This window comes from Panthera uncia, chromosome C2, assembly GCF_023721935.1.
Source record: "Panthera uncia isolate 11264 chromosome C2, Puncia_PCG_1.0, whole genome shotgun sequence".
NCBI lineage: Eukaryota > Metazoa > Chordata > Mammalia > Carnivora > Felidae > Panthera > Panthera uncia.
This window is the reverse complement of record NC_064810.1, coordinates 93,942,105-93,969,919: the sequence shown is the minus strand read 5'-3', so window position 1 is coordinate 93,969,919 and position 27,815 is coordinate 93,942,105. Positions and strand designations below refer to the sequence as shown.

The following is a 27,815-nucleotide window of genomic DNA, read 5'->3' as shown; positions in this document are numbered from 1 at the left end:
GAAACTACAAGCCCCAGCATGCAGTGTGCAATCTGGCTCCCGGAAAGAGGACTTTCAGGCGGTGCTGCCCGACCTCGGCCCTGAACGCGAGATGCTGACTATCGGCAGACCAGAATGTTTAGAATGAGGAAGACAAGCGGGTCGCTGCGAATGAACCCTTAAGTCCCGTATCCATGACGTTCGCAGTCTCGCTGGAGACCCTGGTATGCAGGAGAGCGAAATCTCTGCGGGCTAGCCCGGTCCGTCCTCGCTGGTACCAGACCTCCACGGTCCCAGAGCCTCCAGCGTTTCCTCTGGACGCCCGGGCCGGATATGATGTCTCCGTAGAGGAAGAAGGAAGAGGCGGAGCGGGGAGCGGTGACGTCCTTCCAAGATGGCGGAGAGAGCGTGAAGAAACTGTTGCCCCTTGATTTGCTCTAGGTGAGTCTTTCTTCACGCCCCAGCTTGTCAATCCTGCTTTCTCCGGACGCGGCGTCAGGAGTGAGCAGGCTTCATGGAGTTTGAATTCAGGTCGAGGCGAAGATATTAACATGGAAAGCTTGGGCGAGGCAGCCCCGGTGTTGGCTTTGGCCACAACCTCTGCTGTGGGAACCCGAGGTAGTCGTGGGAGCTGGCCGAAGGGCAGTGCGGCAGAAGCCGGGAGAGACTGGCTTTGGTTGTCACTCTCCGTTGCCGTCGGGAGGGGGATGAGAGGGGGTGTGGCCTCCTCCGGGCGAGTGACGGAACCTTGACAACTCTGGCTCTCTGCTCCTTCTCCGCCTCCTGGGCACCCGCCCCGCGTTTTGAAGCAACTGTGTGCACCACGGAAAACTAACAGGTTGTGGGGATTTGAGAGCGGTTTTAAAGAACTCATACTGTGTTTTTTCCCTCATCTGTCCAAAGGAGTCATTTCTTAGTGGTTTGTTAATTTTTTCCCCAACACATGCATGCGTACTGAGCTTGGAAGTCTGGAGGTTCAACTGCTGCAAAGCGTGAAATCTTGCGCTGCTTTTTTTTCAGCTCGTGGAAGTGTTTTCACGCATCGCCGTATATTGATGTGTCCAAACGATTGTGTTAGTTGGCCAAAGATAGGCACTTAACCTTCAGCATTTTTAACTAATCTGTTTGATAAGAATTTTCTGTGGGGGCAAATGAGGACTGACTTTATTCTTGTTCATGTTCTATGTCCCTTCTCCCCTTACCAGTTGCTTGGGTGAAACGTTTGATGAAAACTTAGGGTTACTGACTTACTGTCTCTTTTTGTCTTTTAGAACAAGGGTAAAATTCCATTCTGATCTCAAAATGCAGTATTCGCACCACTGTGAGCACCTTTTAGAGAGACTGAACAAACAGCGGGAAGCAGGTTTTCTTTGTGACTGCACCGTAGTGATTGGGGAATTCCAGTTTAAAGCTCATAGAAATGTCCTTGCCTCATTTAGTGAGTATTTTGGTGCGATCTACAGAAGCACTTCTGAGAACAATGTCTTCCTTGATCAGAGTCAAGTGAAGGCTGATGGATTTCAGAAACTGTTGGAGTTTATATACACAGGAACTTTAAATCTTGACAGGTAAAGTACACATTTTGTTTTCATTTCTAAAAGCTAGTCAACGGTCTTTAGAGCTAAAGTATATTTGTAGCTTTTCCATTCAGTCCCTTAACTTCATATATTGCTGTGCACAATGCTATTGTTGTTTTTGATAAAGATGTCAGTATTACTGATTTGGGATGAACAGACTACATTTCTTAAGCGCAAAAAGCACAGATGCTAATTAGATTAAAGCCTTTTTTTCTGACACATTTGATTTACGTGCTGAAGCAAAACCTGCAATTTCAGTTATGGAAACTTGAAGATCATACATAATGAATTCTAAGTGAATTCCAGTTTCCTTGGTCTTTATATTCCCCTGATCTTCTCTCTTCCTCACTCTGTCCCCTACCTCTTAACGTGCTTGAGGTAGTAGCGGGGTGTGGATGAAGAAGGATGATCCTCTGTGTTCATTTCATGTATTCCCATTTCTAACCATAGATAGCAATGTGCAGGACCTCTTCCTGATCTTGATTCAAGAAAATAATTTCCTTGGAGTGTAAATGGCAGTGACTCCTGTTACCTCTGTAAAGCTATTAGTACTAATGCTTACACCAGATCCAAGGTGCTAGAATGCTTCTCTGAAATGCTTAATGCTGTCACTCCACTAACGGGAAGTAGGTTCTGAGGAATTTAATAATGCAGTCACTTGTGTCTCCCATGCATAGTGGACTGTATAATTAATTTAATCCTGATGAATTTACTAGTTGTGGAGGGAAACGTAGAGAGGAAAAAAGGAAAGAGAAACCAATCAAATTACTCTTCTTTCCTCCATCTCTTATGGAAGTCATAATCTGACATAAACAGGTATGCTCTTTAGAATTAGATCTAGCCGGTCAGTCACTGTATGTCTTTGAGCAACATGCAACCTCTGAGGGCCTCAGTTTCCCCATCTGTAAAAATGAGATTGTAGTAACTCCCTTGGTATTAGTGTGAAGATCAAGGATTTACTTGAAGGCCCGCTTCCCATTGAACATTAGTTTCATTTATTTTCTCTCTTCTACTCTCCTCTCTCCCTTTAACTCCACAATTTTTGGAGAAAAATAGGAAAGAAACAAAAAGGAAACACCTGAAATTTTGCCGTCCACTGATAATCACTATTAACACTTTGATAAAAATCTTTGATTTTCCAGATGATCTCTATATATACACATAGATATTAAGCAGAATCCTTCTCTCTGTTTTACATTGCAACTTATTGTGGAAATATACTTCTTTAAAAAGCTAGAATCAAAATGTTCCTTAATTCTTTTGAAAAGGAGACACACTATTTTTGAATTATTTTTAAATTTTAACCTAATGAGATCTTCAAGTCAGTTCTCTGTGGGTTGATTAAAGGAACACACGAGTGTCAGATTAATCTACATGACAAATTATTTAAATTTACTGAATAGTTGACTCTACAGGTGCCTCATCTAAATATTTAGAGCACATTATGTAAAATAACCACAAAACCAGTGAATTTTGCTTGATCTTCAATTTAATAGTTTCCCTTTCTCAATTAACTTTTCCAAATAATCTTGAATTGATTTGAACACACTGAAGAGCAGCTTACTTTGAGCCTTCCTGCAAAGCACCAGTGTGAAAAAGAGCCAGATTTTTGTTCAGTCTTTTTTGATACATACCTTTCCTGGGAACTAGTTGTTTGAGCCCCACCACAAATGTGAGAAGACTTACATCAAAAGTAGAAAGTGTATAATTTAGTGATTACACTTAGTGAAGAAAGCAAAATAATAGAGAATTAAGTGGACTCAGGAGCCAGATTACCTTGGTCAAATCTTATTCTAACCTCTGTGATCTTGGATGAATTACTTAATGTCTTTGTACATCTGAGCCTTCATTTGTACGTAAAATGGGATTATTACAGATTGCAGAGACATGTCTTGAGGATTAAATAGACTATTCATGTAAAGCATTTAGCCACATACCTTGTAGCATGTAATTAAATGACTTTCAGTAACTGTTCAAAAGATGAAAGCAGGTTTGCAAGCACTGTAACTTCATGCTTGCAAACAAAAGCAGATTAGTCATTGGTGTAAGCAACTGCTGATTGGTTCTCTTAACTGTAACTGAGGTTATAGTTTGTTTATGAAATAGATGGATAATTGGTATGAAATACTGTGTCAGTGCCGAACAATTAGTGTGCATCTCAGTGCTAGTTTATATTGGTCTTAAAGGCTACCAAACCTTGTTATATGTTTGGTAGTTCACTGTATGGATCACTAAGCACAATTATAATTTGAGACCTAAGTATAATGAGTGATAAATTTGGTTTCATTCTAGTGCTGTCTCTCATTTATTGTAATAATAATAGACTATGTAACAAAATTAATAAAAATGCTTAAGGACAAAGGTAACGTTTTTAGAAAGTGACAGTGTTACCGTATGCATGCTAAAAATATTTTGTATAGAAGATGAACAAGATTGTGTTTATATTTGGGCTATTTGTGTTATATCTTTGCAAATATAGAATTAACTTCATTACAAAGATCATCCGTTATGTATTCCAAAATTATAGCTAAGGGACATAAGAAATCTTTAATATTTTCTTATCTAGGGGAAAGACTCCATTTGCAAATAGATTATATTCTTAAAGTTTATTTATACTATATTTAGGAACTTTAGGTATATTTTCCTAGAGAATAAAATGTTCCCTAAACTTGTGATTAGGTTTCCAAACCGGCCTATAAATCTATTTAATCTATAATGAGCTGAGAAAATAACTTTGTGTATAATAAAAGGCAATTTTTTAAAAGCCAATGGAAAACTAAATTTAAAAAGAGGAAACATACAGGTGCCACTTGAGGTAAAGAAGTTTTCATCAGTCGATGAGAAAATGGATAGAGATCTGTAAATACTGTAGTATACCTTCAAAGACCTGAGTGGTTCATGAGCTAGTTAATGTTTAATTTCATTTCAAATTTTACTCTTCTTAAAAAAAATAAAGATATATTAATAGCACTATAATTGTATTATCGGCTATGACTAAAACTTTTTTCTGGCTCATACATATAATCATGTGGGAAAAAGGAAAAGATTTTTTAAAATTTTTTCTGAAGAGTTAAATAATATTTGGGGAAAAGAGCAGGAAGATTACTTGAAGGGTGTGTGTGTGTGTGTGTGTGTGTGTGTGTGTGTGTGTGTATCCATCCATCCATCCTCAGATAATTATAAAAGGGTCCTATTTTCATGTTAATACCAACTCAACTCTCAGATTTTATAGCTAAGAAAAGCAGAGTGCCAACAGGTGCTGACTTACCCTAATTAGCTCACCTAGTAATGCCAGAGCCAGTGCTAGAGTAATCAAACAATTTTTCACCACATTGTAAACTTTTGGAGTGCAGGGACTATTTCTTATTTCTTAATACCCCTCTTAGTGTACCACACATGGTATATGCTCAGTAAATACTGACTAGAATGTTGAACAGGGTGAACTTAAGTCTTTCTATATAGTTCTAATAATGACAGACTCTCCAACTAACATGGGTTGAGTATCACACACAGGTGGGAGGGTTGTTAGAGCTTTCTGAAACCTTGTTCCATTGAAGTGTAATCAGTAAACCAGCAGCACTGGCATCACCAGCAACTGTGTTAGAAATGCAGACACTTGGGTCCCGTCACAGATCTACTGAACCTGAATCCTCATTTAACAAGATACCTGGGTGACTCACATGCACGGGAAAGTTTGAGAAGCACCGTTAAAGTCCCTCACAGGGGAGCAGAGGAAGGTAGGAAACAATTTTTTAGACTCTTGCTGTTGCCAATCCCAGAAAAGGTAGTTGCTATCTGAATAGGCCTCAGAATGAATGGGAGGAGGCAATAAGTTGCCAACAGCTACTTTTGTGTTCCAAGTGTTTTTTAAAACACACAGAAATTTTAACATTTTCTTATAGTGGTACATTTGTAGTTATGAGTAACCATTATTTTTCATCTTTTGAAGTTCTTTAAAACTGGAGATTTTTGCCTAAAGATTATTCTGAATGAGTGAATGAATTTTTGTAAATTTACTCTTTTAGTTATGCCTTTTTCATCATTCTGCTTCGTTAGGTCTTTAAAAGACATTGAAATATATGTGCAGCTCTGTTTCACAAATAGTTTTTATTTGTTCAGAATATTGTCATTTAGCCTTGTTTCCTTACAGTTGGAATGTTAAAGAAATTCATCAGGCTGCTGACTATCTCAAAGTGGAAGAGGTGGTCACTAAATGTAAAATAAAGATGGAAGATTTTGCTTTTATTGCTAATCCCTCTTCTACAGAGATATCTAGTATTACTGGAAACATTGAATTGAATCAACAGACTTGTCTCCTTACTCTACGGGATTATAACAGTCGGGAAAAATCAGAAGTGTCTACAGATTTAGTTCAGGCAAATCCTAAACAAGGGGCTTTAGCAAAGAAGTCATCTCAAACGAAAAAGAAGAAGAAGGCCTTCAACTCCCAGAAAACAGGACAGAATAAAACAGTGCAATATCCCAGTGACATTTTAGAGAATGCATCTGTTGAATTATTCTTAGATGCAAATAAATTGTCCAGTCCTGTAATAGAACAAGTTGCACAAAGAAATGATAATTCAGAACTCGAGTTGACATCAGTTGTGGAAAATACTTTTCCAGCACAAGATATTGTGCAAACTGTTACAGTGAAACGGAAACGTGGAAAATCACAGCCAAACTGTGCTCTGAAAGAACATTCTATGTCTAATATAGCCAGTGTCAAGAATTCTTATGAGCTGGAGAGCTCTGGGGAAGAGCTGGATCAGAGGTATTCCAAGGCCAAGCCAATGTGTAACACATGTGGGAAAGTGTTTTCAGAAGCCAGCAGCTTGAGAAGGCACATGAGAATACATAAAGGAGTTAAACCTTATGTCTGCCACTTGTGTGGAAAGGCATTTACGCAATGTAACCAGCTGAAAACGCATGTAAGAACTCATACAGGTAAGACTGGTTTGTGGGAGATATAATTGCTTTTATACTGTGACTGAAATAATATTTTTGTACAGTACATATTAATATACAGTGTTGACTGTGACCAACATTTGGTATATACTTGTATTCACAAAAATATTTGTTTAGCATGTTAAGACTGTTGAAAATTTCTTTGTAATTGTGACCAAGTATTTAATGGCTATTTTGTTTTATTGCAGCTGATACTCTGAAGTCCTAATGTATGACCTGTGTATACCATTTTCCGTCATAGTTAAAATGAACATATACTTGATTCTAGCTTGCTAAGTATTTAGCAGAGACAGAGATTAAGAGAACTGATAAAGGGGAAAAGTAATTACAACTCAGTACAGTTCTCAGATTTTGCCAATACATCTCACCTCCTGCTTCCTAATCTTTGTCAACTTCTGAACACATTTCTTAGCATTACATACACATTTCATTCTTCAGCCTCTGCATTTACTTTTGTTTGGTACACTTAGATATGTACCTTTTAAGATGCAGTATGTATTTCTTTCATTGACCACCTTTTCACTATTATGAATTGAGAAACACTGATTTCTTTTAATTCTATCAAGGTTTTCATAGTTGATCTGGAAGAAAGGTTCTGTTTGCTTTATTACTTCTAGCAGTTAACAGTTTCCGAATACTGAAAATAGTACTGTTGATGAACTCTTTTGAAAGCCTATGTGGCTTAAGCAACTAAAACAATATCTCCTTTTAAATATAAATTTTATTTGCTTGTTCTTTTAGGTGAGAAGCCATACAAATGTGAATTGTGTGATAAAGGATTTGCTCAGAAATGCCAGCTAGTCTTCCATAGTCGTATGCATCATGGTGAGGAAAAACCCTATAAATGTGATGTATGCAATTTACAATTTGCAACTTCTAGCAATCTCAAGATTCATGCAAGGTAAAAAAAAAAAAAAAAAAAGTTGTTTGATCTTTGAGTCTGGCATTCACCTTAGTCTTATGAATAGACTACTGTGTTAGTATTCAAGACAGTAGAGTTCTAATTGTGGTTCTACCATTAAATTTTCTTAGCATAGTGAAGGAACTAGAGGAAGCCATGGTGGCTGAAGGGGAGTAAGTGAAGGAGAGAAATAAGATCAGAATGAGAAATAGGTGATATGATCTTGCTTGCATTTTTTTTTTTTTATCTTGCTTACATTTTAAGGGGTGGCTCTGGCTGCTATATTGGAAAACAATTGTAACATTGCAAGAATGGAAGCAAAATTAACAGGAAGCTATAGATAAAATCCAAGTGAGAGTGATGATGATTTAGGCCACAGTGATGGCAATGGAAGAGATAAGTAGTGGTCAGATTCTGGACATATTTTTAAAGAATTTGCCGCAGATTGGATGTGGGGTATGATAGAAAAGAGGGTAGAATCAAAGATTCTGAGATTTATAGCCTGAGCACATGAAAAGATGGAATTACCATGAACTGAAATGGAAGAGAGTTGTGGATAGAGCAGTTTAAGAGGGCGTGTAGGCATTTTGAGCAGAGATCTGAATATGTTAAATTTGAGCTATTAGTCATCTGAATGGAGATGTACCAATAGACAGTTGGTTATGTAAGTCTGTAATTCAGGGGGCTGGTTTGAGCTGAAGATACAAATTTGGGAGTCTTCAGCATATAGATAATATTTAAAGCTATAATACTGAATGAGGTCACCAAGAAAATGAATGTGGATAGAGAAGCAATCAAAAGGACTGAATCATGAGGCACTCTAATCTTAAAAAATTCTGGGAGATAGTCAAGAACCAGCAGAGGTGACTAGCCAATATATAGGAGGAAAACCAACAATAGACTGCCCTGGAATCCAAGTAAAGGAAATTATTCCAGAAGAGAACAATCAGTTTTGTCAAATTTGGTGATAGAGAGGTGAAGATTGAGACTTAACTGTTGGATTTACCAAAGTGAGAGGTCAGCAGTGCTCTCAACAAAAGCAATGTTAGTTGTGACTAGTAGAGAAAAATTAAAGTAGAACAATTGGAGACTCAAATTTTTGATAAAGAGGAGCCAAGAAATGGAGGAGCAAGAGAGGTCAAGGTTTTTTTGTTTTGTTTTGTTTTTATGTTTATTTTTGAGAGAGAGAGAGAGAGAGAGAGAGTGCCAAAGAGAGAGCCAGAGTGTGAGCAGGGGAGGGGCAGGGAGAGAGGGAGACACAGAATCGAAAGCTGGCTCCAGGCTCTGAGCTGTCAGCACAGAGCCCGACACAGGGCTTGAACCCGCTAACCACTAGATCATGACCTGAGCCAAAGTCCGATGCTTGACTGACTGAGCCACTTAGGTGCCCCAAAGGGTCTTTTTTTAAAGATCAGAGACAGCAGTATATTTGTATGGGAAAAAGGAACTGTGGAGGAAATTATAGGAGTGTTACCAATGAGTAGGAAAGAGATAATATCTTAAGTATGCAAATGGGAGTGTTTGGATTCAGATGAATTGTCACCCTCATGTTAGAGTTAATGAGAAGAATAACAGATACATAGGTACAGATGCCTATAGGTGGAAGGTTGGGATGGTAGAAATTTTCTTCTGATTGCTTAAATTTTTCTCAGTAAAACAGGAAGCAAGGACATCAGCTAAAGATAAGGATGGATGAGGAGTTGCTGGAGGTTTAAGGAAAGAGTTTTAAAGAGTGAGTGAATGGACAAGTGAAAATAATTGCCTGCGGTATTAGGAACACACTTGACAACCATATAAAGATGACGGCAAAATTTTTTTAACTTACCTTAGAACTAATGTTTTGATAACATTATGCCAAAACATTTATTTTTGATTTGTATACATTGAAACTGTTGATTTTAAATATATATTCTTTGTCTGTTAATATGAAATACTACATGAAAAATTGTATAAAAAATGCTTATTATATAGATTGGATCCAAATTGTTTTACTTACCACTATATAACTTTATTTATTTACTAATAGGAAGCATAGTGGAGAGAAGCCATATGTCTGTGATAGGTGTGGACAGAGATTTGCTCAAGCCAGCACATTGACCTATCATGTTCGTAGGCATACTGGAGAAAAGCCGTATGTGTGTGATACTTGTGGGAAGGCATTTGCTGTCTCTAGTTCTCTTATCACTCATTCTCGAAAACATACAGGTAAGAATTTGACAGAGATGTTTAAAATAAGGAAAGTTGTAAAAAGAAAGGGAAATTGAGCCCTTACAGAAAGTAGATTTTAGATTTTGTTGTATATTTGTTGTGTGTGTGCTTCTTGAAGCCTTTTGTGTTTGTGGTTTTCACATAAATATTAGCTATAAAAGCAGACTTATTTTCTAAGATAGTACACAGTGGATGGAATTTTTTAATTATGTAACTATATACATTAAAAATCAGGTAATTTTGATGGTATATAAACTTGAGTTGAAATGTATTTTATGACCTTAGAAAAACCCCCTTAGCCTCTTGTTTCATTTCCCTTGGATAAAACAGTAGAGTGAAATTAAGGGGTGAAGGTGGGTTTAGGTAGAACATTGATTTTTATGACTTTTTAGGACTTTTCCTATGCAGACATTCTGAGATTCACAAATTAAACAGCTACTTCAAGTGCAAAATACCAGTTTTGAAGCACGTTGTACTCAAAGATTTTCAGTTTTGATAGAGTACCTCTTAAAATAGATCTTTCCTAAATAATTTCATTCCTCTTAATAATATAGTAGATAGCAAGAACTAAAGTCCTGGATTGATGAATTTTTAATCACGTTTGTAATCATAAAAATTGAACTTCTTGCCCAACTCTAGTCTACTAGAAGGATGTTTGCAGAAAGTTTTATTATATGAAAAGCATCAGGTTACATGAGCAGTGTAATTACTAATCTTCTAAGTTGGATCACACTGAAGATACCTCTAAAATACAATATAAAGAGGTTTTAATTCAGTATTTTAGAACAGGTTACTTTAGATTATTGTAATTGATAAAATATTATATTGGTATAGTACACCACTTCGCTATCTTTTATTTTCCATCTAGGTGAAAAACCATACATATGTGGTATTTGTGGGAAAAGTTTTATTTCCTCAGGAGAGCTCAACAAACACTTTCGATCCCATACAGGTCTGTGTTTAGGGAGAACGTATTATTTTTTGTTCTCTCTAATTTCTTTTTATGTAAACCTTGACTTTTAAACCATTATGGACTATATGGTTTCTAGTCGTACTCTACCTATAGCAATATTTTAATGTATAACTATCAACTTTCTATTTGCTTTGTTTCTTTAGTTATTTGGAGTAGTGTTAATTAAGTTGGGTCTAGAATTGTATAGATTTTCTAAAAAATATGCCAGATAATAATAGTTTTTAGATGACTTAGATTAAATTGCAAAGATGTACCAAGAAATGAAAAGGAATATATAATACCAAGATAATACTAGATTTTCTTATCAAGTAGTGTTCAGTAAGCAAGTTTTTAGAATGAATGTTAGAATTGACATGTTTCTTGTAAGAGTATTGTATAATATGAAGAAAATAGGGAACAAAAAAAAATTAAAACAAGGGAAAATGCCACTTTGAAGATGGACTCTTTTCATTTTCTTTGTCATTTTAAAAATTATTTCTCGCTATTCCTATCTAGAATACTATGAGCCCCTAGTAGACATTTAATAAATTTATTGGCGGCTTCTTTACTCTTAGGCTTCATAGTTTGTAAAGCATTGAACACTTCTTATTCAAAGGAATTATAATTTTGTAGCATTTTATTCTGTCACTGTTTGTACAGGATTTTCTAATTTGTAGGCTGCGAGAAAGCAGAAATACTTAACATTTTCCCCCAGCTGTTCCTCTTAGTATCTGGCATATAACTGGCACTCACTAAATGTCTAATAGTAATAAGAGTAAGTTAAATTTCTCTTAACAAAAGGGCTCAATTTTTCCTGAAATGGGGATGCTTAGTATAACAGAACGCCTAATGTGTATGGAAGTTTTTGTTTGACTATATTATAACCACGTGACTAAATGGTAATTTGAAACTAAACTTAAACAGTACAGTAATGTTTACACTGCATTCGAAAACATTGATATTTTTGTCTTAGCTTCAAAAATACTGAGTTTAAACTTTTTAACTTGCTTTTCAGGAGAAAGGCCATTTATCTGCGAATTATGTGGAAATTCTTACACAGATATTAAAAATTTAAAGAAGCACAAAACAAAAGTCCATTCCGGTAAATGTTTGTGTTTTTTTAAAAATTTAGGGCTCTCATAATGGTGCTACTCCTAAAATGTTGAGATGCACATTATAACAATTTAAATTAGATACATATTTTTAAAAACTAGATAAATACGTATTAGGAAGGTAGCTTTGTAATTTGTAGATAAGTTCACTAGAAATTTCTTTCCATATTGACCGTCTAATAAACAGTACTTGAAATATTTCCTCTTTTAAAAACCTGATTTATGAAGTTACAAGAAAGAAAGAATATATAAACAAAACGTGTATCACTATTCTCCAGACTAGAGTCTGGGTTACCTGGGGATTAGTTACGCGACAAAAAGGGCATCATGAACACATGAATCCAGAAACATGTAAGAGGAAGTAGGGAAATGGGTAGCTCCAAACTGTTACATAAAAATGAAAAGCCAGACTATAAAATTTAAGTCTGTTGCTTAAAATGAATCCTTGAAAACGTTTCACTATGTTTGTCATAATTAAAAACAAAATACTAGGCTTCTTCAGTGTATAGAGATGTTAACAAGTCTTTGATAGTAAACAGCGACATCATAAGGATTAAGAAGTAACATATGAAAACTGCAATGTGAGTAATTCAACAAACGTTAAATGCCTCTGCCTCCAAAGTACACATAACTGCAGAATAATACGAAGTTGAAAAATGCACAGTCTTAGTCCTCAAAGAGTTTACAATCTGGTGTAGGAGACCAGAAATCTAAATATTAACTGTGATTACAAGACAAAATGTAGGGTATAGTAGAGACAGAAGTGCTAAAGAAGAGATTAAGTCCTTCTGAGGTGAGTATTGGAAAAACTTAAAGGAGAGAGAGGGGTTCAGAGAATGGAGATGGGAAAAGGAGGGTTCCTCCCAGGCAGAGAGAATATTGTAAAGGGAGTCACCGGGATAAGGAAGTTCAGGTTGTATTGGCTGGTTGAACTGAAGAGTAGTTAGGCAAGAACAGAATTCTAGTTTTATGAAAGCAAATATGCAGTTTTATCTAATGAAACAGATTGAAATCATGTAAAAACTTTGGGGTGGCAGAAGCATGGTAAAGCTCATGGAAAATTTGAAGGCAAAAGTGTATCATAATCAGTGTGATAATTTATGCCCTTGAGCAGAATTTCTCACTTCTGAAAAATACACAAAAGTGCTGTATCTCTGAACTTGAACTCAGAGAATAGTATGAACTACTCATTAATACGTTCAGGGAACAAATCTGTTATGTGTATAGCACTATTATTAAGTACTTTAAAGGAATCAGAGAAGTATAATTTGACATTTACCCTTGAGGAGTTTACAGTCTGAGAGGCCATACCAGTATGAAGCAGAATGTTCAGTAGCAATAAGAGACAGATGTCACAAGGTAGTATACAAAAAATTGACAAGTGAGTGATAAAATAGGTAACAGCTCACCCTTGTCTAGAACAGTTAAATCCCTTTTAAGTTCAACTTGGTGCTTAAACCTAAGCTTGAGGCCCATATTGGACTTGTGTAAATAATGAGGGTAAATCAGTATAAGAGAAACAGCATGAGTAAAGCTGTGGAGGTTGGAATGTAAGTTCTGGGAATGGTAAGCAGATTTAGTCTATCTAGAGTTTTTGTTTTGTTTCCAAAGATAGCATAAATTTCTTTCTCTTCTATTTCAGGTGCAGATAAACTTCTAGATTCTAGTATAGAGGATCATCCGTTGAATGAACAAGATTCTATACAAAAAAGTCCTTTATCAGAAACACTGGATGTGAAGCCTTCTGATATGACTTTACCACTATCTCTTCCGCTTGGAACTGAGGACCACCACATCCTTCTGCCTGTCACAGATAACCAGTCTCCTACATCAGATACGTTGTTGAGATCAACTGTGAATGGGTATTCAGAACCACAGTTGATTTTTTTACAGCAATTATACTGACTTTGTGAGGAATATGGAATTACTAAGACGTCTTTGGTAGTAAACATAAACATCTCTGGTAAGGTGCATATATTCATATTAAATTAGCATTCATTTGAGTTGTGACCATTATTTTCCATTCAGCTGAAGTAAACACCTGATGCTGCATCATAACTGCAATGCTTGTTTTGATTTTTGGCTTCTATGCCTAGATTATAAACATGACATGTTAAGGAGTGAATTATACTGTAGTAGCACTATTTTGAATGGATGAGTTTTTTTCTCTTAGAGCTGCCTTAATTCATTTTTATTTTGCATTTTAAATTGCTTTTCATTTATTTAAGTGGAATCTTTCCATTTATATGAGTCAGTTTTGACCTGCGGGATTTTTTAGTTTTTTCCCCTCAAAATTTAAGCAAAATCTATGGTAGTATCAGGCCAATAGTGTTGCTGTTACCAAGCCCCATAGACCAGTACATAAACTATGGGGGGAAAGTGAATTTTCATTCTTCTACTTAAGAGAATTTAGGTACTGAATAAGAATTGTGCTGTTTCTCTATTAATATATTCCCTTGGAGGTAACTTTTCTAATGACACAAAAAGAAGTGTTTTTCTTAAAAGCTAGAAAACTGTATATACATTTTTGTTCATTTAGGCCTCAGAATTCTGGAGAAAAGCAGTGATCAGTACTTTTGAGTTATCCAAGACTACATTTATCTGCAAAATGAGTTTTAAATAGATCATTTGGTATCTTTATCGTAATAAAGACAGCTTCAAAATTTGATTCAGGTTATGTTTTAATAGGTTTCTAGATTACTGGAGATGAGGAAAATATGAATTTTGAAGATTTTTGATAAGCCTTGCTACACCTGTTACGCACTTTTTAAAATACTAAGTTCCAAAAAGAATTTTTTAAACGTAAACCTAATGCGTACGCTAAATCACTTGGCTTCTGAATTGACACATTGTAATTACATAAAGAACTAAGAAATTAGCTTCATTTATCAGTGAACATTTGACTTACCAGAAAGCCAGTTTGCTAAATATTTTACATTTTTCTGTAAGTTTTGAGTTTAAAATTTTATGAATCAAACCACAACATTTGGTTGTTGTCAGACTGCCTACAGTAGTCTGTCTTCTTCTTACTGAATGTAAAAAATTCAGTATCATTCTGATATTTACTTCCCCATCCCACTTTTCCCGCATAATTCATTTATATTACTGCCTGATCTTTGGACATTAGATTACCAGTTCCACAGAGTCAGTTCCTATGCTGCTGATCAAACACCATGGTGACATTATTTCTTATTTCTGCCATGCATTGGTTGTGGCTTATTTGTTTTCTGTAATAAAGTTAACGTGGGGTTTGGGGGTTTTTTGATATTGATTTCCTTAATTGAATTTTCTCTGGCATCCTAGTCAGAAGAACCAACTAGAAGAGGATGTAATGAGACTACTTAATTCTTGTACACTGTAGAGAGGCCACCGTTTCGCAGCACACTCACCATTTTTGCAGTAGTTTGCCACCAGTGGGACTGACTTCACAGTTTGAAATATTCCCTTTGTGTAATATACATCAAACTTAGGATTTAATTATTTATCTAAGAAATCTAATTATGCTTGTGTATTAATATGCTGGGTTTAAATATAATTTATAAAGTTATAAAATGTTCAACTAATCTATTCTGGCTTAAATTCAATAGGAATTTATTGGAATGTGAAGAAATTAAAGAAAATTAAAAGACAGCCTCTTTAAGAAGTCTGCTGAAATGGAGAGGTTATATTTAATTCACATCTTCATTAATCCAAGCATCTAAAGAATAAAATTTCAAAATGGCTACAGTGATGTCAAAATTTTATGAGAGCTGTAGTTACCAAATTTCTTCTAATAATGGTAATTAGCATTTTTTATAGATTAGTCCTCAGATTTATTATTTTTAATATTATTGGATTAGAATGGGTAAGGTTGATTTACTGTGTTTTTTCTCCATCACATTATCTGCTTCATAACTAAAATACTTTCTTTTAAAATTGACATGTCTCGATGCTCTTCCAGAGTGACATGTGAGAAATCTTGAAGGCTGAGGTCCCTGTCTTGTCATTCTTCTCATAATGCTATACAATTTTTTATGATAATATGCTTATATTTAGTTGTATCTGGTGTCATTTTAACACTCAATTACCGTTTAAATAAGTCTGGTTTTAAATATATTTGTTACAATGCAGTTTTGGGAAAGGTCTATTCTTAATATTATTACGTTTTTGAAAGTGTTTAGGATGTTGAAGCTCTCACTGAGAAATTATTTTCTAAAATAATTTTGTATGTATTAGATTATTCCTACTGTATTGTTAGATTTTAGACTTTTTAAAAAGAAACCATAGATTATATATAAATGATTTTTTGCTGTTTTTAAATGGTACTTGTTTTATGTTTAATTTCATAGGATAATTTTGATAGACAAATTTTAGAAAAAAAAATTTTTTAATGGTTCTGATGTTCTGTTGCAAAAGTAGTTTAGCACTTCTGTATGTTTCAGTTCTACAGAAATTGTACGAGTGAGAGTAGTTGAAATGTACATGTATAAAAACAATGTACATATACTTGTTTTTAAAAATATCCTAGAATAATAGTTCTAACATTTAATGCATATCAGAAACATTTTAAAATAACACTATCCCAGTCCCACCCCACCTTAGTCTTACTAAATCATACAATCTGTGGGATATATATGATGGAAAAGCCCCATAGCAGATTTTAATGTAACCAGACATTGAGAACCAATATCCTAAATGTTTCTTGGTGTTCTTTTGGAAAGCATTTAAAAATGAAGCTCTTGATATAATTTTCCATCTTGTACTTAGATTTTGAGTCTTTAGAACTTTACTAGAAATACCACCAAGTAAAAAGAAATTGTATTTTAATGCAATTTCTGTATATTCTACATTTTTACTCTTTATTTATAAACAACTTGGAGATTTAGTTATTGGAGCATTAATTTTTTTTTTTTTTTTTTTTTTGGTGGAGCATTAATTTCTTGACAATGATATGGTTACTCTTTTGTCCTCTGCAACCCCTGCCCCCCATTCATTCAAGAGAAATTTGGGGGGCATATGGGTGGCTCAGGCGGTTAGGTGTCTGGACTCTTGATTTTGGCTCAAATCATGAACTCATGGTGATGAGATTGAGCACTGTGTAGGGCTCCGCGCTGGGCATGGAGCCTGCTTAATATTCTCCCTCTCCCTCTTCCTCTGCCCCTTCACTGCATGTGCGCATGCTCCCATGCGTGCACTTTCTCAAAAAAGAGAGATTTGGTTTATTTGTTTAAGGAATTAGATCATTATCATGTAAACATAATAACCACCCAGAAGTAGGGTATTTAATATCGAGAAGAATGCACTAAAATAAATACCATAGGTGTGAATAGATACCTGGATTAAAATGTCTGGCCAGTATTTCAAATGCTAGAAAATTATTGAAATCAATACATAAACCTACAAAGATAAATAAACTAAATACCACCCTAAGTCAAATGGGAAGGAAAAGCCTGAATATAACTGGCAGTAAACAAGACAATGTCAAGTGTTACAGGGGAAGGCAAGAAAGAAAATATTGAGCAGTCAGCCAGAGTTGAATGGGCAGAAAAAGGGCCATTACTCCCATGGATAGGCAAACAAGAAGAAATGGATGATAGGAAGGAATGTGCACACAGCTAACTGAAATAGGCAGAATGAAAAAAGTATGAAACAGGGAGGAGTGAAAGACATGTCCAGTGCTGTGCCTACAATCATCTTACATGAAATAGTCCTCAGTCCTCTGCCTGTGCTGAGGAGTAGGATTGGATAGCCAGGTTTATAACCCATGATCTCACACACCCAAGCACAGTTGACTGCTGAAGGGCAGGGGTTAGATAGCCACATTTATAACACATGATTCCATACTATGTCCACAGCTAACTGAACACTTTACCAGGGAGAAACAATTCTTAGGCCCGACTGAGCGGTTAGATTCTCAAGAATTTGAGTTTTGAAATTCAGAGACTGTTAGGTTTTGGTATACATGTGAGTGGAAAGATCGTTTAGAACTGGCCCAGAGTCAGTGAAGCAAGCCGGAGTCTACAGGAAATTATGAATAAGCAGAGAAAGCTGATCTATAGAGTGAAGCAAGGGAGTGAAATCAGTTCACAGAACCAGCCACTGATTCCCTGTGAGAGAGGTGTGGCCTTGGTTTCTGGCTTTGCAGTCCCATTCTTTAAGTGGCACAAGTGCTGTGCTTCATTTCCTTGTCCCTGGGTGCCAGTGATTTTTTTTTTCCCCTGTTAGATCCTTAAGGTAAATCCTTTTCTTAAACAGGCATGAATGAATCAGTGTCTTTTCCTTGCAGTTAGATAGCTCCGACTTAGACACCTAAGTTTTGATCCTTAATAATTGAGAAGATGGTGATCCCATTAACTGTGATAGGGAAGATAAGGAAGAGGCTTACAAAAGAGAAGACTTTAGTGGCGCCTGGGTGGCTCAGTCGGTTAAGCATCTGACTTCGGCTCAGGTCATGATTTCACAGTCCGTGAGTTCAATCCCTGTGTCGGGCTCTGTGCTGACTGCTTGGAGCCTGGAGCCTGCTTCAGATTCTGTGTCTCCCTCTCTCTGACCCTCCCCCGTTTATGCTCTGTCTTTCTTTGTCTCAAAAATAAATAAATACTGAAAAAAAGTTAAAAAAAGAAGACTTTATTTTAGATGCATTGAGTTTGGTGATAAAACAGCCATGTGACAATGTCTAGCTGTAGTTGGAAATGGAGCCTTAAGCCCAGGAGAGGTTAGAGCTAAAGATACAGATCTTGTAGCATAAGACTGATAATTATTGTGATAGAAATGATTCAGGCAGCCCTAGGAGATGGTACAGAACAAAAGATGAGGAAACAATCTTCAGGGAAATACATTTAAAGAATGAGCCAAAGATGGGGTGCCTGGATGGCTCAGTTGGTTAAGTGTCCAGTTTCGGCTCAGGTCATGATCTCACAGCTTGAGAGTTTGAGCCCAGTCGATTGAGAGCCTGCTTGGGATTCTCTCTCAAAGAGAGAAAGTGAGGGAGAGAGGGAGGCAGGGAGGGTGGAAGGAAGGAAGGAAAGGAGATACAAAGTGATAACAGGAAGAAAATCGGGGTGCGGCAAGTTTCACAAGGACAAAAGTGGCTTTACACCAGTCATATGGCACAGAGAAATTAAATAGGTGCAAATCAAAGACAACTTTAGGTTGGGTAATTGAAGCATGATGATCCTTTGAGAAGGCAGTTATAGTAAGCTTAGGTGGATATGGTTTGAGTGGTAGTTAAGACATTGAATACTACTGTTTAGCTTGAAAAGCAGAGTGTAGATCAAGATCAGTTTTTGTCAAACATGTAAAAAATATCAAGCACTTTTTTGTTTTCAAACCTGAAACATCGCAAAATGAAGAGCATAATATTTGTAACACCATAATCAAGAGGCTGTATTTGAGCCTGAAATTAAAGGATGATAAGAGAAAAATGGAAACATACACATGGTCACAGATTTATTCATGGTTCAAATGTGCAGAGGAAATAGAGTATTCTGACAGAATGTGCATGTATTTACTCTTGAGCTCCCACCCAGTGGGAAGTCTGGAAAAAATTAACCTTTAGTCCCAGCCAATTTAAAACTTAGTCTAATATAAAGGAGATACAATTTATAATATTTTAAAGTAATGCTTAAACTTTTGGAAAAATGCTGTCTTATTTCTGCCCTTTGTCTTCTCTTTAAACTGGTGTCCAGCTATACGGAGGGTGCTTACATGACATAATGGCATCAGGGAAGACCATGTGTTCAGGTCTTCATTCTCTGGGCATCCTGCTGGCCTCTGATGCAGTAGGCAACAGCTTGTAAAATAGGTGATCAGATTTTTCCTAGCTTGGTCAGAGCCTGGTGGTTGTTGACTGAATTGGCCTCGCCTTAGATTTAACAAACGTGGAGAACTCAGACTTCTGCTGCTCTGTCTCAAGCAGGCCATTGTAGATCAGGTTGCAGGTTTAACCTGTGCCACCCCACCACAGGCTTGAAGTAAGCCTGTTTGCCTGCCATTCATGAACTTGCTTCCCACTCAGCTAGCTACCTTCCCTTGGGAGAATGTAGAAACTTGCGGCGGGGTGGGGGTCCCTTCTATTCCACACAGGAACAGAGATTAGCCTGGACAGGCAGATCTCGTTACCAAGGTTTATTTTTTTGTGACTATTTCCTAGACTGACGAGAGGCCACCTCGTTCCAGAATCTGGTAGACTCCTCTGCTACCCAGCATATTACAGAATACTTCAAAGCAATAAGAGACTATTGCTACATTAAACATAAGTAAATCACACAGACACAAAGGGTATACGATTCCGTTTCTATAAAATTCAGAAATAGGCAAAACTGTTACTGTGGTGTTAGAAATCAGGAAAGTGGTTGCCTGTTGGAAGAAGGTTGGAGGCACTTCTGGGAAGCGTGTGGTATTTACTATCTTTATGTAAGTTGTGGCTGACACAGGTGGGTTAGCATTGTGGTAACTCCTTTATCTCTTCACTTAAGATTTGTGTACTTTTGCATTTAAAAAAGTACATATTTAAAAAAACTGAAGAATGAGAAAACCAGAGCATTGGTTCTTAAACTTTAATAGATTAAAGATGACCTGGATTGTAAAAATGCAGATTCCCCAGACTGTCCTCAGAAAATTTGATTCAGTAGGTCTCACTCTAAGAATCTGTAGTTTTAACATTTGCCCCAGTGTGTTCTGATGCTCCACATTTTAAAAATGCTGATTTAGCATCTCTAGTTTAATGAACGTAACTCTCTGGACAGACATTCAGGTATATGAGGTTTGTCATATTAATTGTTGCTCAAGTCTGAATTTATTGGATCTCTAATTGCTGGGAGCAATTTCCTCACTAGCTTAATGTTTTACAGATGTAATGACAGTTGTTTAAAATGTTCCTAAGTTTTCCCATAGCTTAGTTTTATTGCATCCACTGAATTCTGCAGTTTTTCAAATTTGATTAAAAAACAAAAAATTTTATTCACTTTCTATTGCATTTTTAACAATACAAAAACATTTGATTTTTCTGAGATATACAGCTTTTTATTTTTATTTTTATTTATTTTTAATTTTTTTTAACATTTATTTATTATTGAGAGATAGAGCATGAACAGGGGAGGGGTAGAGAGAGGGGAGACACAGAATCCGAAGTAGGCTCCAGGCTCTGAGCTGTCAGCACATAGCCCAACTTGGGTCTCAAACTCACTAACTGTGAGATCATGACCTGAGCTGAAGTCAGTGGCCTAACCAACTGAGCCACCCAGGCGCCCCGAGATATATAGCCTTTTAGATACAGATATTTAGTTCTAGATTATTCAGCATGTAATAATGTTAACTCTATAAAAAAACAACCAGTCTTTATATCCGCATAGCAGAGATCTTAAAATGGAAATAAACTAAGATTGGAACACGAAGAGAAGAGAATGTTGCCAAGTAAGGTTTGATAAAACCTATTAAGTAAAGTCAATAACTAGTAAAATCAGTTTAAGCGTCAGGATACATAATGTCATTTATAGAATTCTATAATCTATACAGTATAATTTTGTTCCGTTGTAAACATTTGCAGATCTTTAAGTGATTTTTGCATCAATGGAAGGTCATGTTATTTCTAAAATTCCATTACCAGATTGTGGTAGTTTTCTATGATACAACATATAAATAATATTTATCTAAAAAAAAAAAAAAACCTTGAAATCCATTTCACACATTGTTATTAACATGAACTGTTATGTATTTTTCAACCAATTCCAGATGTTTTAAGATTTTATTTTTCAGCGCAGACTCAGCCTGATAGCAACCATCTGTCCTGTCCTGGATGATTCAAATTCATCTCTGAAAGCATGAGAATGGATTTGGTAAGGCATTTAGGTCTTTTCTGGCTCAATGACTCCGTAACATTAAGTGAAAATAATGCCTCATACAGTTTATTCAGATGTTCTTCCCTTTACATAACCACCATCATCCTCTGTACGCACCCTCCTGCCCCCACCCAGGGAGTATAGGAACGCGGTATTAGGTGTTAAATAGAAGGAAAGACCTATAAAACTTCAAAAATCATTAAATACTGAGTAGGGGGTATTCATCTTATTTGTTTAAAGGAATGGACATCGGTGGGAGTTTTTTATTGCTAATTTTTAAAAATAAATACAGCTACGATTTGAGGAATTAACAATACTTTAAGTGAAGGCCAATACTCTGACATCTGTAAAGCTGACCACCACCTTGATTTCACATCCTTGCTGTCAACATTTAGAGATAGGTGGTATTTTTAGACTGCAGAACCTCAGCTCAATTTAAAGTAACCTTTTAAAACTGTCCATGTCTTTTCACACTTTGCTTGACAAGTAAATCATTCAGATGAAGCAGCCTCTTCTTGGTATGTGTGAATAAATTTGTGTATGTAGGTCAAAGCATCATAGCGTCAGTTGCCTCATCATAGGAATCTTTTTTTTTAACGTTTATTTATTTTGAGAGAGAGTGTGTACAAGTGTGCATGACCCAGGGAGGGGCAGAGAGAGGGAGAATCCCTTTTTCTTTCTTTCTTTCTTTCTTTCTTTATTTATTTATTGTTTAATTTACATCCAAGTTAGCATATAGTACAACAATGATTTCAGGAGTAGATTCCTTAATGCCCCTTGCCCATTTAGCCCATCCCACCTCCCACAACCCCTCCAGTAATCCTCTCTTTATATTTAAGAGCCTCTTATGTTTTTCTATAAAACAGCACCTGTTTTTATATTCTTTTTGCTTCCCTTCCCTTATGTTCATCTGTTTAGTATCTAAAATTCCTCATATGAGTGAAGTCATATGATATTTGTCTTTCTCTAATTTCACTTAGCTCACCAGCTCCATCCACGTAGTTGCAAATGGCAAGATTTCATTCTTTTTGATTGCCTAGTAATACTCCGTGTGTGTGTGTGTGTGTGTGTGTGTGTGTGTGTGTGTGTATACACATACATATACATACATACATATACATATATACACCACATCTTCTTTATCCAGTCATCCGGTGACAGACATTTGGGCTCTTTCCATACTTTGACTATTGTTGATAGAGCTGCTATAAACATGGGGGCACATGTGTCCCTTTGAAACAGCACACCTATATCCCTTGGATAAATGCCTAGTAGTGCAATTGCTAGGTCATAGGGTAGTTCTATCTTTAGTTTTTTGAGGAACCTCCATACTGTTTTCCAGAGTGGCTGCAACCAGCTTGCATTGCCACCAACAATGCAAAAGAGATCCTCTTTCTCCGCATCCTCACCAACATCTGTTGTTGCTTAAGTTCTTAATGTTAGCCATTCTGACAGGTGTGAGGTGATATCTCATTGTGGTTTTGATATTTCCCTGATGATGAGTGATGTTGAGCATTCTTTCATGTGTCGGCCATCTGGTTTTCTTCTTTGGAGTGTCTATTCATGTATTTTGCCCATTTCTTCACTGGATTCTTTGTTTTTTGGGTGTTAAGTTTGATAAGTTCTTTATAGATTTTGGATACTAACCCTTTATCTGATGTGTCATTTGCAAATATCTTCTCCCATTCCGTTGGTTGCCTTTTAGTTTTGCTGATTGTTTCCTTTGCTGTGCACAGCTTTTTATTTTAATGAGGTCCCAATAGTTCATTTTTGCTTTTGTTTCTCTTGCCTCTGGAGACATGTCAGGTCTCCAGAAGTTGCTGCGGCTGAGGTCAAAGAGGTTTTTGCCCGCTTTCCCCTCTAAGATTTTGATGGCTTCCTGTCTTACATGGCCTTTCGTCCATTTTGAGTTTATTTTTGTGTATGGTGTAAGAAGGTGATCCAGGTTCATTTTTCTGCACGTCGCTGTCAAGTTTTCCCAGCACCATTTTCTGAAGAGACTTCCTTTATTTCATTGGATATTCTTTCCTGCTTTGTCAAAGATTATTTGGCCATCCATTTGTGGGTCCATTTCTGGGTTCTTTATTCTGTTTCATTGACCTGAGTGTCTGTTTTTGTGCCAGTACCATATTGTCTTGATGATTACAGCTTTGTAATACGTCTTGAAGTCCGGGAACATGATGCCTCCAGCTTTGGTTTTCTTTTTCAAGATTGGTTTGGCTATTTGGGGTCTTTTCTGGTTCCATAAAAATTTTAGGATTGTTTGTTCTGGCTCTGTGAAGAATGCTGGTGTTATTTTGATAGGGATTGTATTGGATATGTAGATCGGGTAGTATTGACATTTTAACAGTGTTCTTCCTATCCAGGAGCATGGAATATTTTTCCATTTTGTGTCTTCTTTAATTTCATACATAAGCTTTCTACAGTTTTCAGTGTATAGATTTTTTACCTCTTTGGTTAGGTTTATTCCTAGGTATTTTATGGTTTTTGGTGCAGTTGTAAAGGGATTGATTCCTTGATTTCTTTCTGTTCTTTTTTATTGGTGTATAGAAATGCAACCGATTTCTATGTATTGATTTTATATCCCGCGACTTTGCTGAATTCATGTATCAGTTCTAGCAGTTTTTTGAAATCTTTTGGGTTCCCCATATAGAATATCATGTCATCTGTGAAGAGTGAAAGTTTGACTTTCTCCTGGCTGATTTGGATCTCTTTTATTCCTTTGTGTTGTCTGATTGCTGAGGCTAAGACTTCCAATACTATGTTGAATAGCAGTGGCGAGTGTGGACATCCCTGTCTTCTTCCTGACCTTAGGGGGAAGGTGCTCAGTATTTCCCCATTGACGATGATATTAGCAGTGGGTCTTTCATATATGGCTTTTATGATCTTCAGGTGTGATCCTTCTACCCCTACTTTCTTGAGGGTTTTTATCAAAAAGGATGCTGTATTTTGTCAGATGCTTTCTCTGCATCTATTGAGAGGATCATGTGGTTCTTGTCCTTTGTTTCATTGATGTGATGAATCACATAGATTGTTTTGCTGATATTGAACCACCCTGCATCCCAAGTATAAATCCCACTTGGTCGTGGTGAATAATTCTTTTAATTATTGTTGGATCCGGTTGGCCACTATCTTGCTGAGGATTTTTGCATCCATGTTCATCAGGGAGAGAGGAAGAATCCTAAGCAGTCTCCGCACCTGAGCCATTCAGGCACCCCATCCTTATAGGAATCTTAATTTGAAAACAAGATTGGCCATAGACAACAGTAATTATTTGCAATCAAATCATTAAAATGTTACTGGCATCTTCTGGCGCCTGGGTGGCTCAGTAGGTTAAGCATCTGACTCTTGATTTCAGCTCCTGTCATGATCTCATGGTCCTGAGATTGAGCCCCAGTGGGCCTCTGAGCTGGGCATGGAGCCTGCTTAAGATTCTCTCTCTCCCTCTACCCTTCCCAACTCGTGCATGTTCTGTCTCTCAAAAAATACTTAAAAAATTCTTAAATAAAAAAAATGTTGGAGCACCTGGGTAGCTCCGTTAAGCATCCTACTCTTGATTTCAGCTCAGGTCATGATCTCCCAGTCGTGAGATCAAGCCCCATGTCAGACATGCACTGAGTGTGGAGTCTGGGATTCTCTCTCTGTCTTTCTCTCTCTCTGTCTCTTTCTGTCTCTTGCGCTCGCTCTCTCTCTCTCTCTCTCTCTGCCTCTCCCCCGCTTGTGCTCTCTCTTTCCCTCTCTCCAATACATAAACATTTTTAATTTTTTTTAACATTTATTTATTATTGAGAGAGCATGAGCATGGGAAGGGTAGATAGAGGGGGAGATACAGATTCTGAAGCAGACTGCAGGCTCTGAGCTGTTAGCACAGACCCCAGTGCGGGGCTTGAACTCACAAACTGCGAGATCATGACCTGAGCCAAAGTTGGACGCTTAACCGACTGAGCCACCCAGGCGCCCCATCAAATACATAAACATTTTTTTAAAATAAAAATAACAGCTCTTTAAAAAATGTTACTGGCATCTTCTAAAAAAGAACGATCTTAAAAATTTCACTGGCATCACTGACTTGTTTGGAAAGCATCCACTTATATGTATTTGTAACGTGTATGTTTATAATATATTTGCTTATATTTGTGAGATTCTGTCAATACCCATAATACCTAAATAAGATACATAAAATACTTTTTCAACTTCTGAACCTCCTGAAATTCCCTGACAGCCTGCCACCTGAACCCGTTTTACAACCTCATGACAACTTTCAGTTAGGATACCTAATAATGACGTCTTCTTTTTTATGCTATTTTTACTACTTAATGATATTTTCTTTTTAAAAACAAATTTAATTCCTTAATTTTTTTTTTCCACATGGTTAAAATTTTAGTCTCTATTCCTTTTTTCCCCCAGTCCTTTTTTTTTTTTTTTTTTTTTTGATGTATAGGTGACATTAGTTTCAGGGGTACAACATAGTGATTCAACAATTATATACAAAATGTTCACTATGGTAAGCTTAGTTACCATCTGTTACTATACAGTGTTATTATATTACTATGTTCTCTATGCTGTACTTTTCATTCTAATGACTTGAATATTTATTTTGAGAGAGATCATGAGCAGGGGAAGGGCAGAGGGAGAGAGAGAATCCCAAGTAGGCTCCACGCTGTCAGCACAGAGCCCAGTGCGGGGTTCGAACCCACAAAATGTGAGATTTTGACCTGAGCTGAAACCAAGAGTCAGTCTGAAACCAAGAGTCAGTCGGAGCCACTCAGGTTCCCCTGACTTATTTAATAAGTTTGGAAGTTTGTACCTCGTTAATCCCTTTATTTTGTCTGTCCTTTCATCTCCCTCCCCTCCAACAACCACTGGTTTGTTGTCTGTGAGTCTGTTTTTGTTCTTGTTTCTTTGTTCATTTGTTTTTGACTCCACATATAAGTGAAAGCATAGGTTATTTGTCTTTCTCTGTCTGACTTACCTCACTTAGCATACATAACCTTTAGGTCCACTGATGTTGCCAGTGGCAAGATTTCATTCTTTTGGTTGAGTAATATTCCATTGTATATATGTACACTGCATCCTTATCCATTCGCCGATCAGTGGACACCTAAGTTGCTTCCATATCTTGGGTACTGTAAATAAAGCTGCTATAAACATAGGGGTGCATATCTTTTCAAATTCATGGTTTTGGGGTTTTTTTGGTAAATACCTAGAAATGGAAATACTAGATCATATGGTAGTTGTATTTTTAGTTTTTTTTGAGGAATCTCCATACTCTTTTTCATAGTGGTAGTACCAGTTTACATTCCCACCAGTTCATAAAGGTTCCCTTTTCTCCAACACTTATCTCGGCTTTTTTTTGGTACTAGCCATTCTGACATATGTGAGGTGATATAATTGTGGTTTTGATTTTCATTTCCCTGATAACTAATGATGTTGAGCATTTTTTCATGTGTCTGTTGGCCATCTTATGTGTCTTTTGGCCATCTTTATGTCTTCTTTGAAAAAAATGTCCATTCAGGTCCTCTGCACCTGAATAATAATTGGATTATTTGGGGGTTTTGGTGTTGAATTGTAGTTCTTCATGTATTTTGGATATTAACTTTTTATCATATATGCAACTAGCAAGTATCTTCTCCCATTTGGTAGGTTGCTTTTTTGTTTTGTTGATGCTTTCCCTCACTGTGCATAAGCTTTTTAAGTTTGATGTAGTCCTAGCTGTTTATTTTTGCTTTTGTTTCCCTTGCCTGGGAGATATATCCAGGAAAACGCTAAGGTTCATGTCCAAGAGATTCCAGCCTATGTTTTCTTTTAGGAGTTTTGTGGTTTCAGGTCTCTTATGTTTAGGTTTTTAATCCATTTTGAGTTTAATTTTGTCTATGATAAGGAAGTGGTCCTGTTCTCCCAGCACCATTTATTGAAGAGACTGTCTTTTCTCCATTATGTACTCTGGTCTCTTTTGTCATGGAATAATTAACCATATAAGCATGGGTCTTTTTCTGAGCTCTCAATTCTGTTCTGTTGATCTATGTATCAGTTTTTGTGCCTGTACCGTACTGTTTGGTTATTACAGCTTTGTAGTATAGTTTGAAATCTTAGATTGTGATATCTCCAGCTTTGTTCTTTCTCAAGATTGCTTTGGCTATTCAGGGTCTTATGAGGTTCCATACAAATTTTAAGATTTTTTGTTCTAGTTCTGTGAAACATGTTATTGGTATTATTTTAGGGATTGCATTGTATGGACATTTTAACAATATCAAGTCTTCCAATCCATGAGCATGGAATATCTTTCCATTTGTTTATATCATC

The 27,815-nt window shown here is 36.5% G+C and overlaps 1 protein-coding gene across 3 annotated transcripts; it reads left to right on the top strand.

Annotated features, from left to right (window-relative positions):
- The first annotated feature begins 332 nt into the window (after window positions 1-332).
- MYNN (myoneurin) lies at window positions 333-27,815 on the top strand. 3 transcript variants are annotated; one of them, XR_007457525.1, is made up of 9 exons: window positions 333-420; window positions 1,251-1,547; window positions 5,707-6,500; window positions 7,263-7,422; window positions 9,449-9,627; window positions 10,499-10,582; window positions 11,598-11,684; window positions 13,337-13,657; window positions 15,282-27,815. XR_007457525.1 is itself a non-coding variant. In XM_049629615.1 (8 exons), the coding sequence occupies exons 2-8, from the start codon at window positions 1,282-1,284 to the stop codon at window positions 13,597-13,599; spliced, it is 1,833 nt and encodes a 610-aa protein (XP_049485572.1). In that variant the 5' UTR covers window positions 333-420; window positions 1,251-1,281; the 3' UTR covers window positions 13,600-27,815. The 3 variants fall into 3 exon arrangements, 2 of the variants coding, with proteins under 2 accessions (XP_049485572.1, XP_049485574.1); XM_049629615.1 differs by having other exon boundaries at window positions 13,337-27,815; XM_049629617.1 differs by lacking the exon at window positions 10,499-10,582 and having other exon boundaries at window positions 13,337-27,815.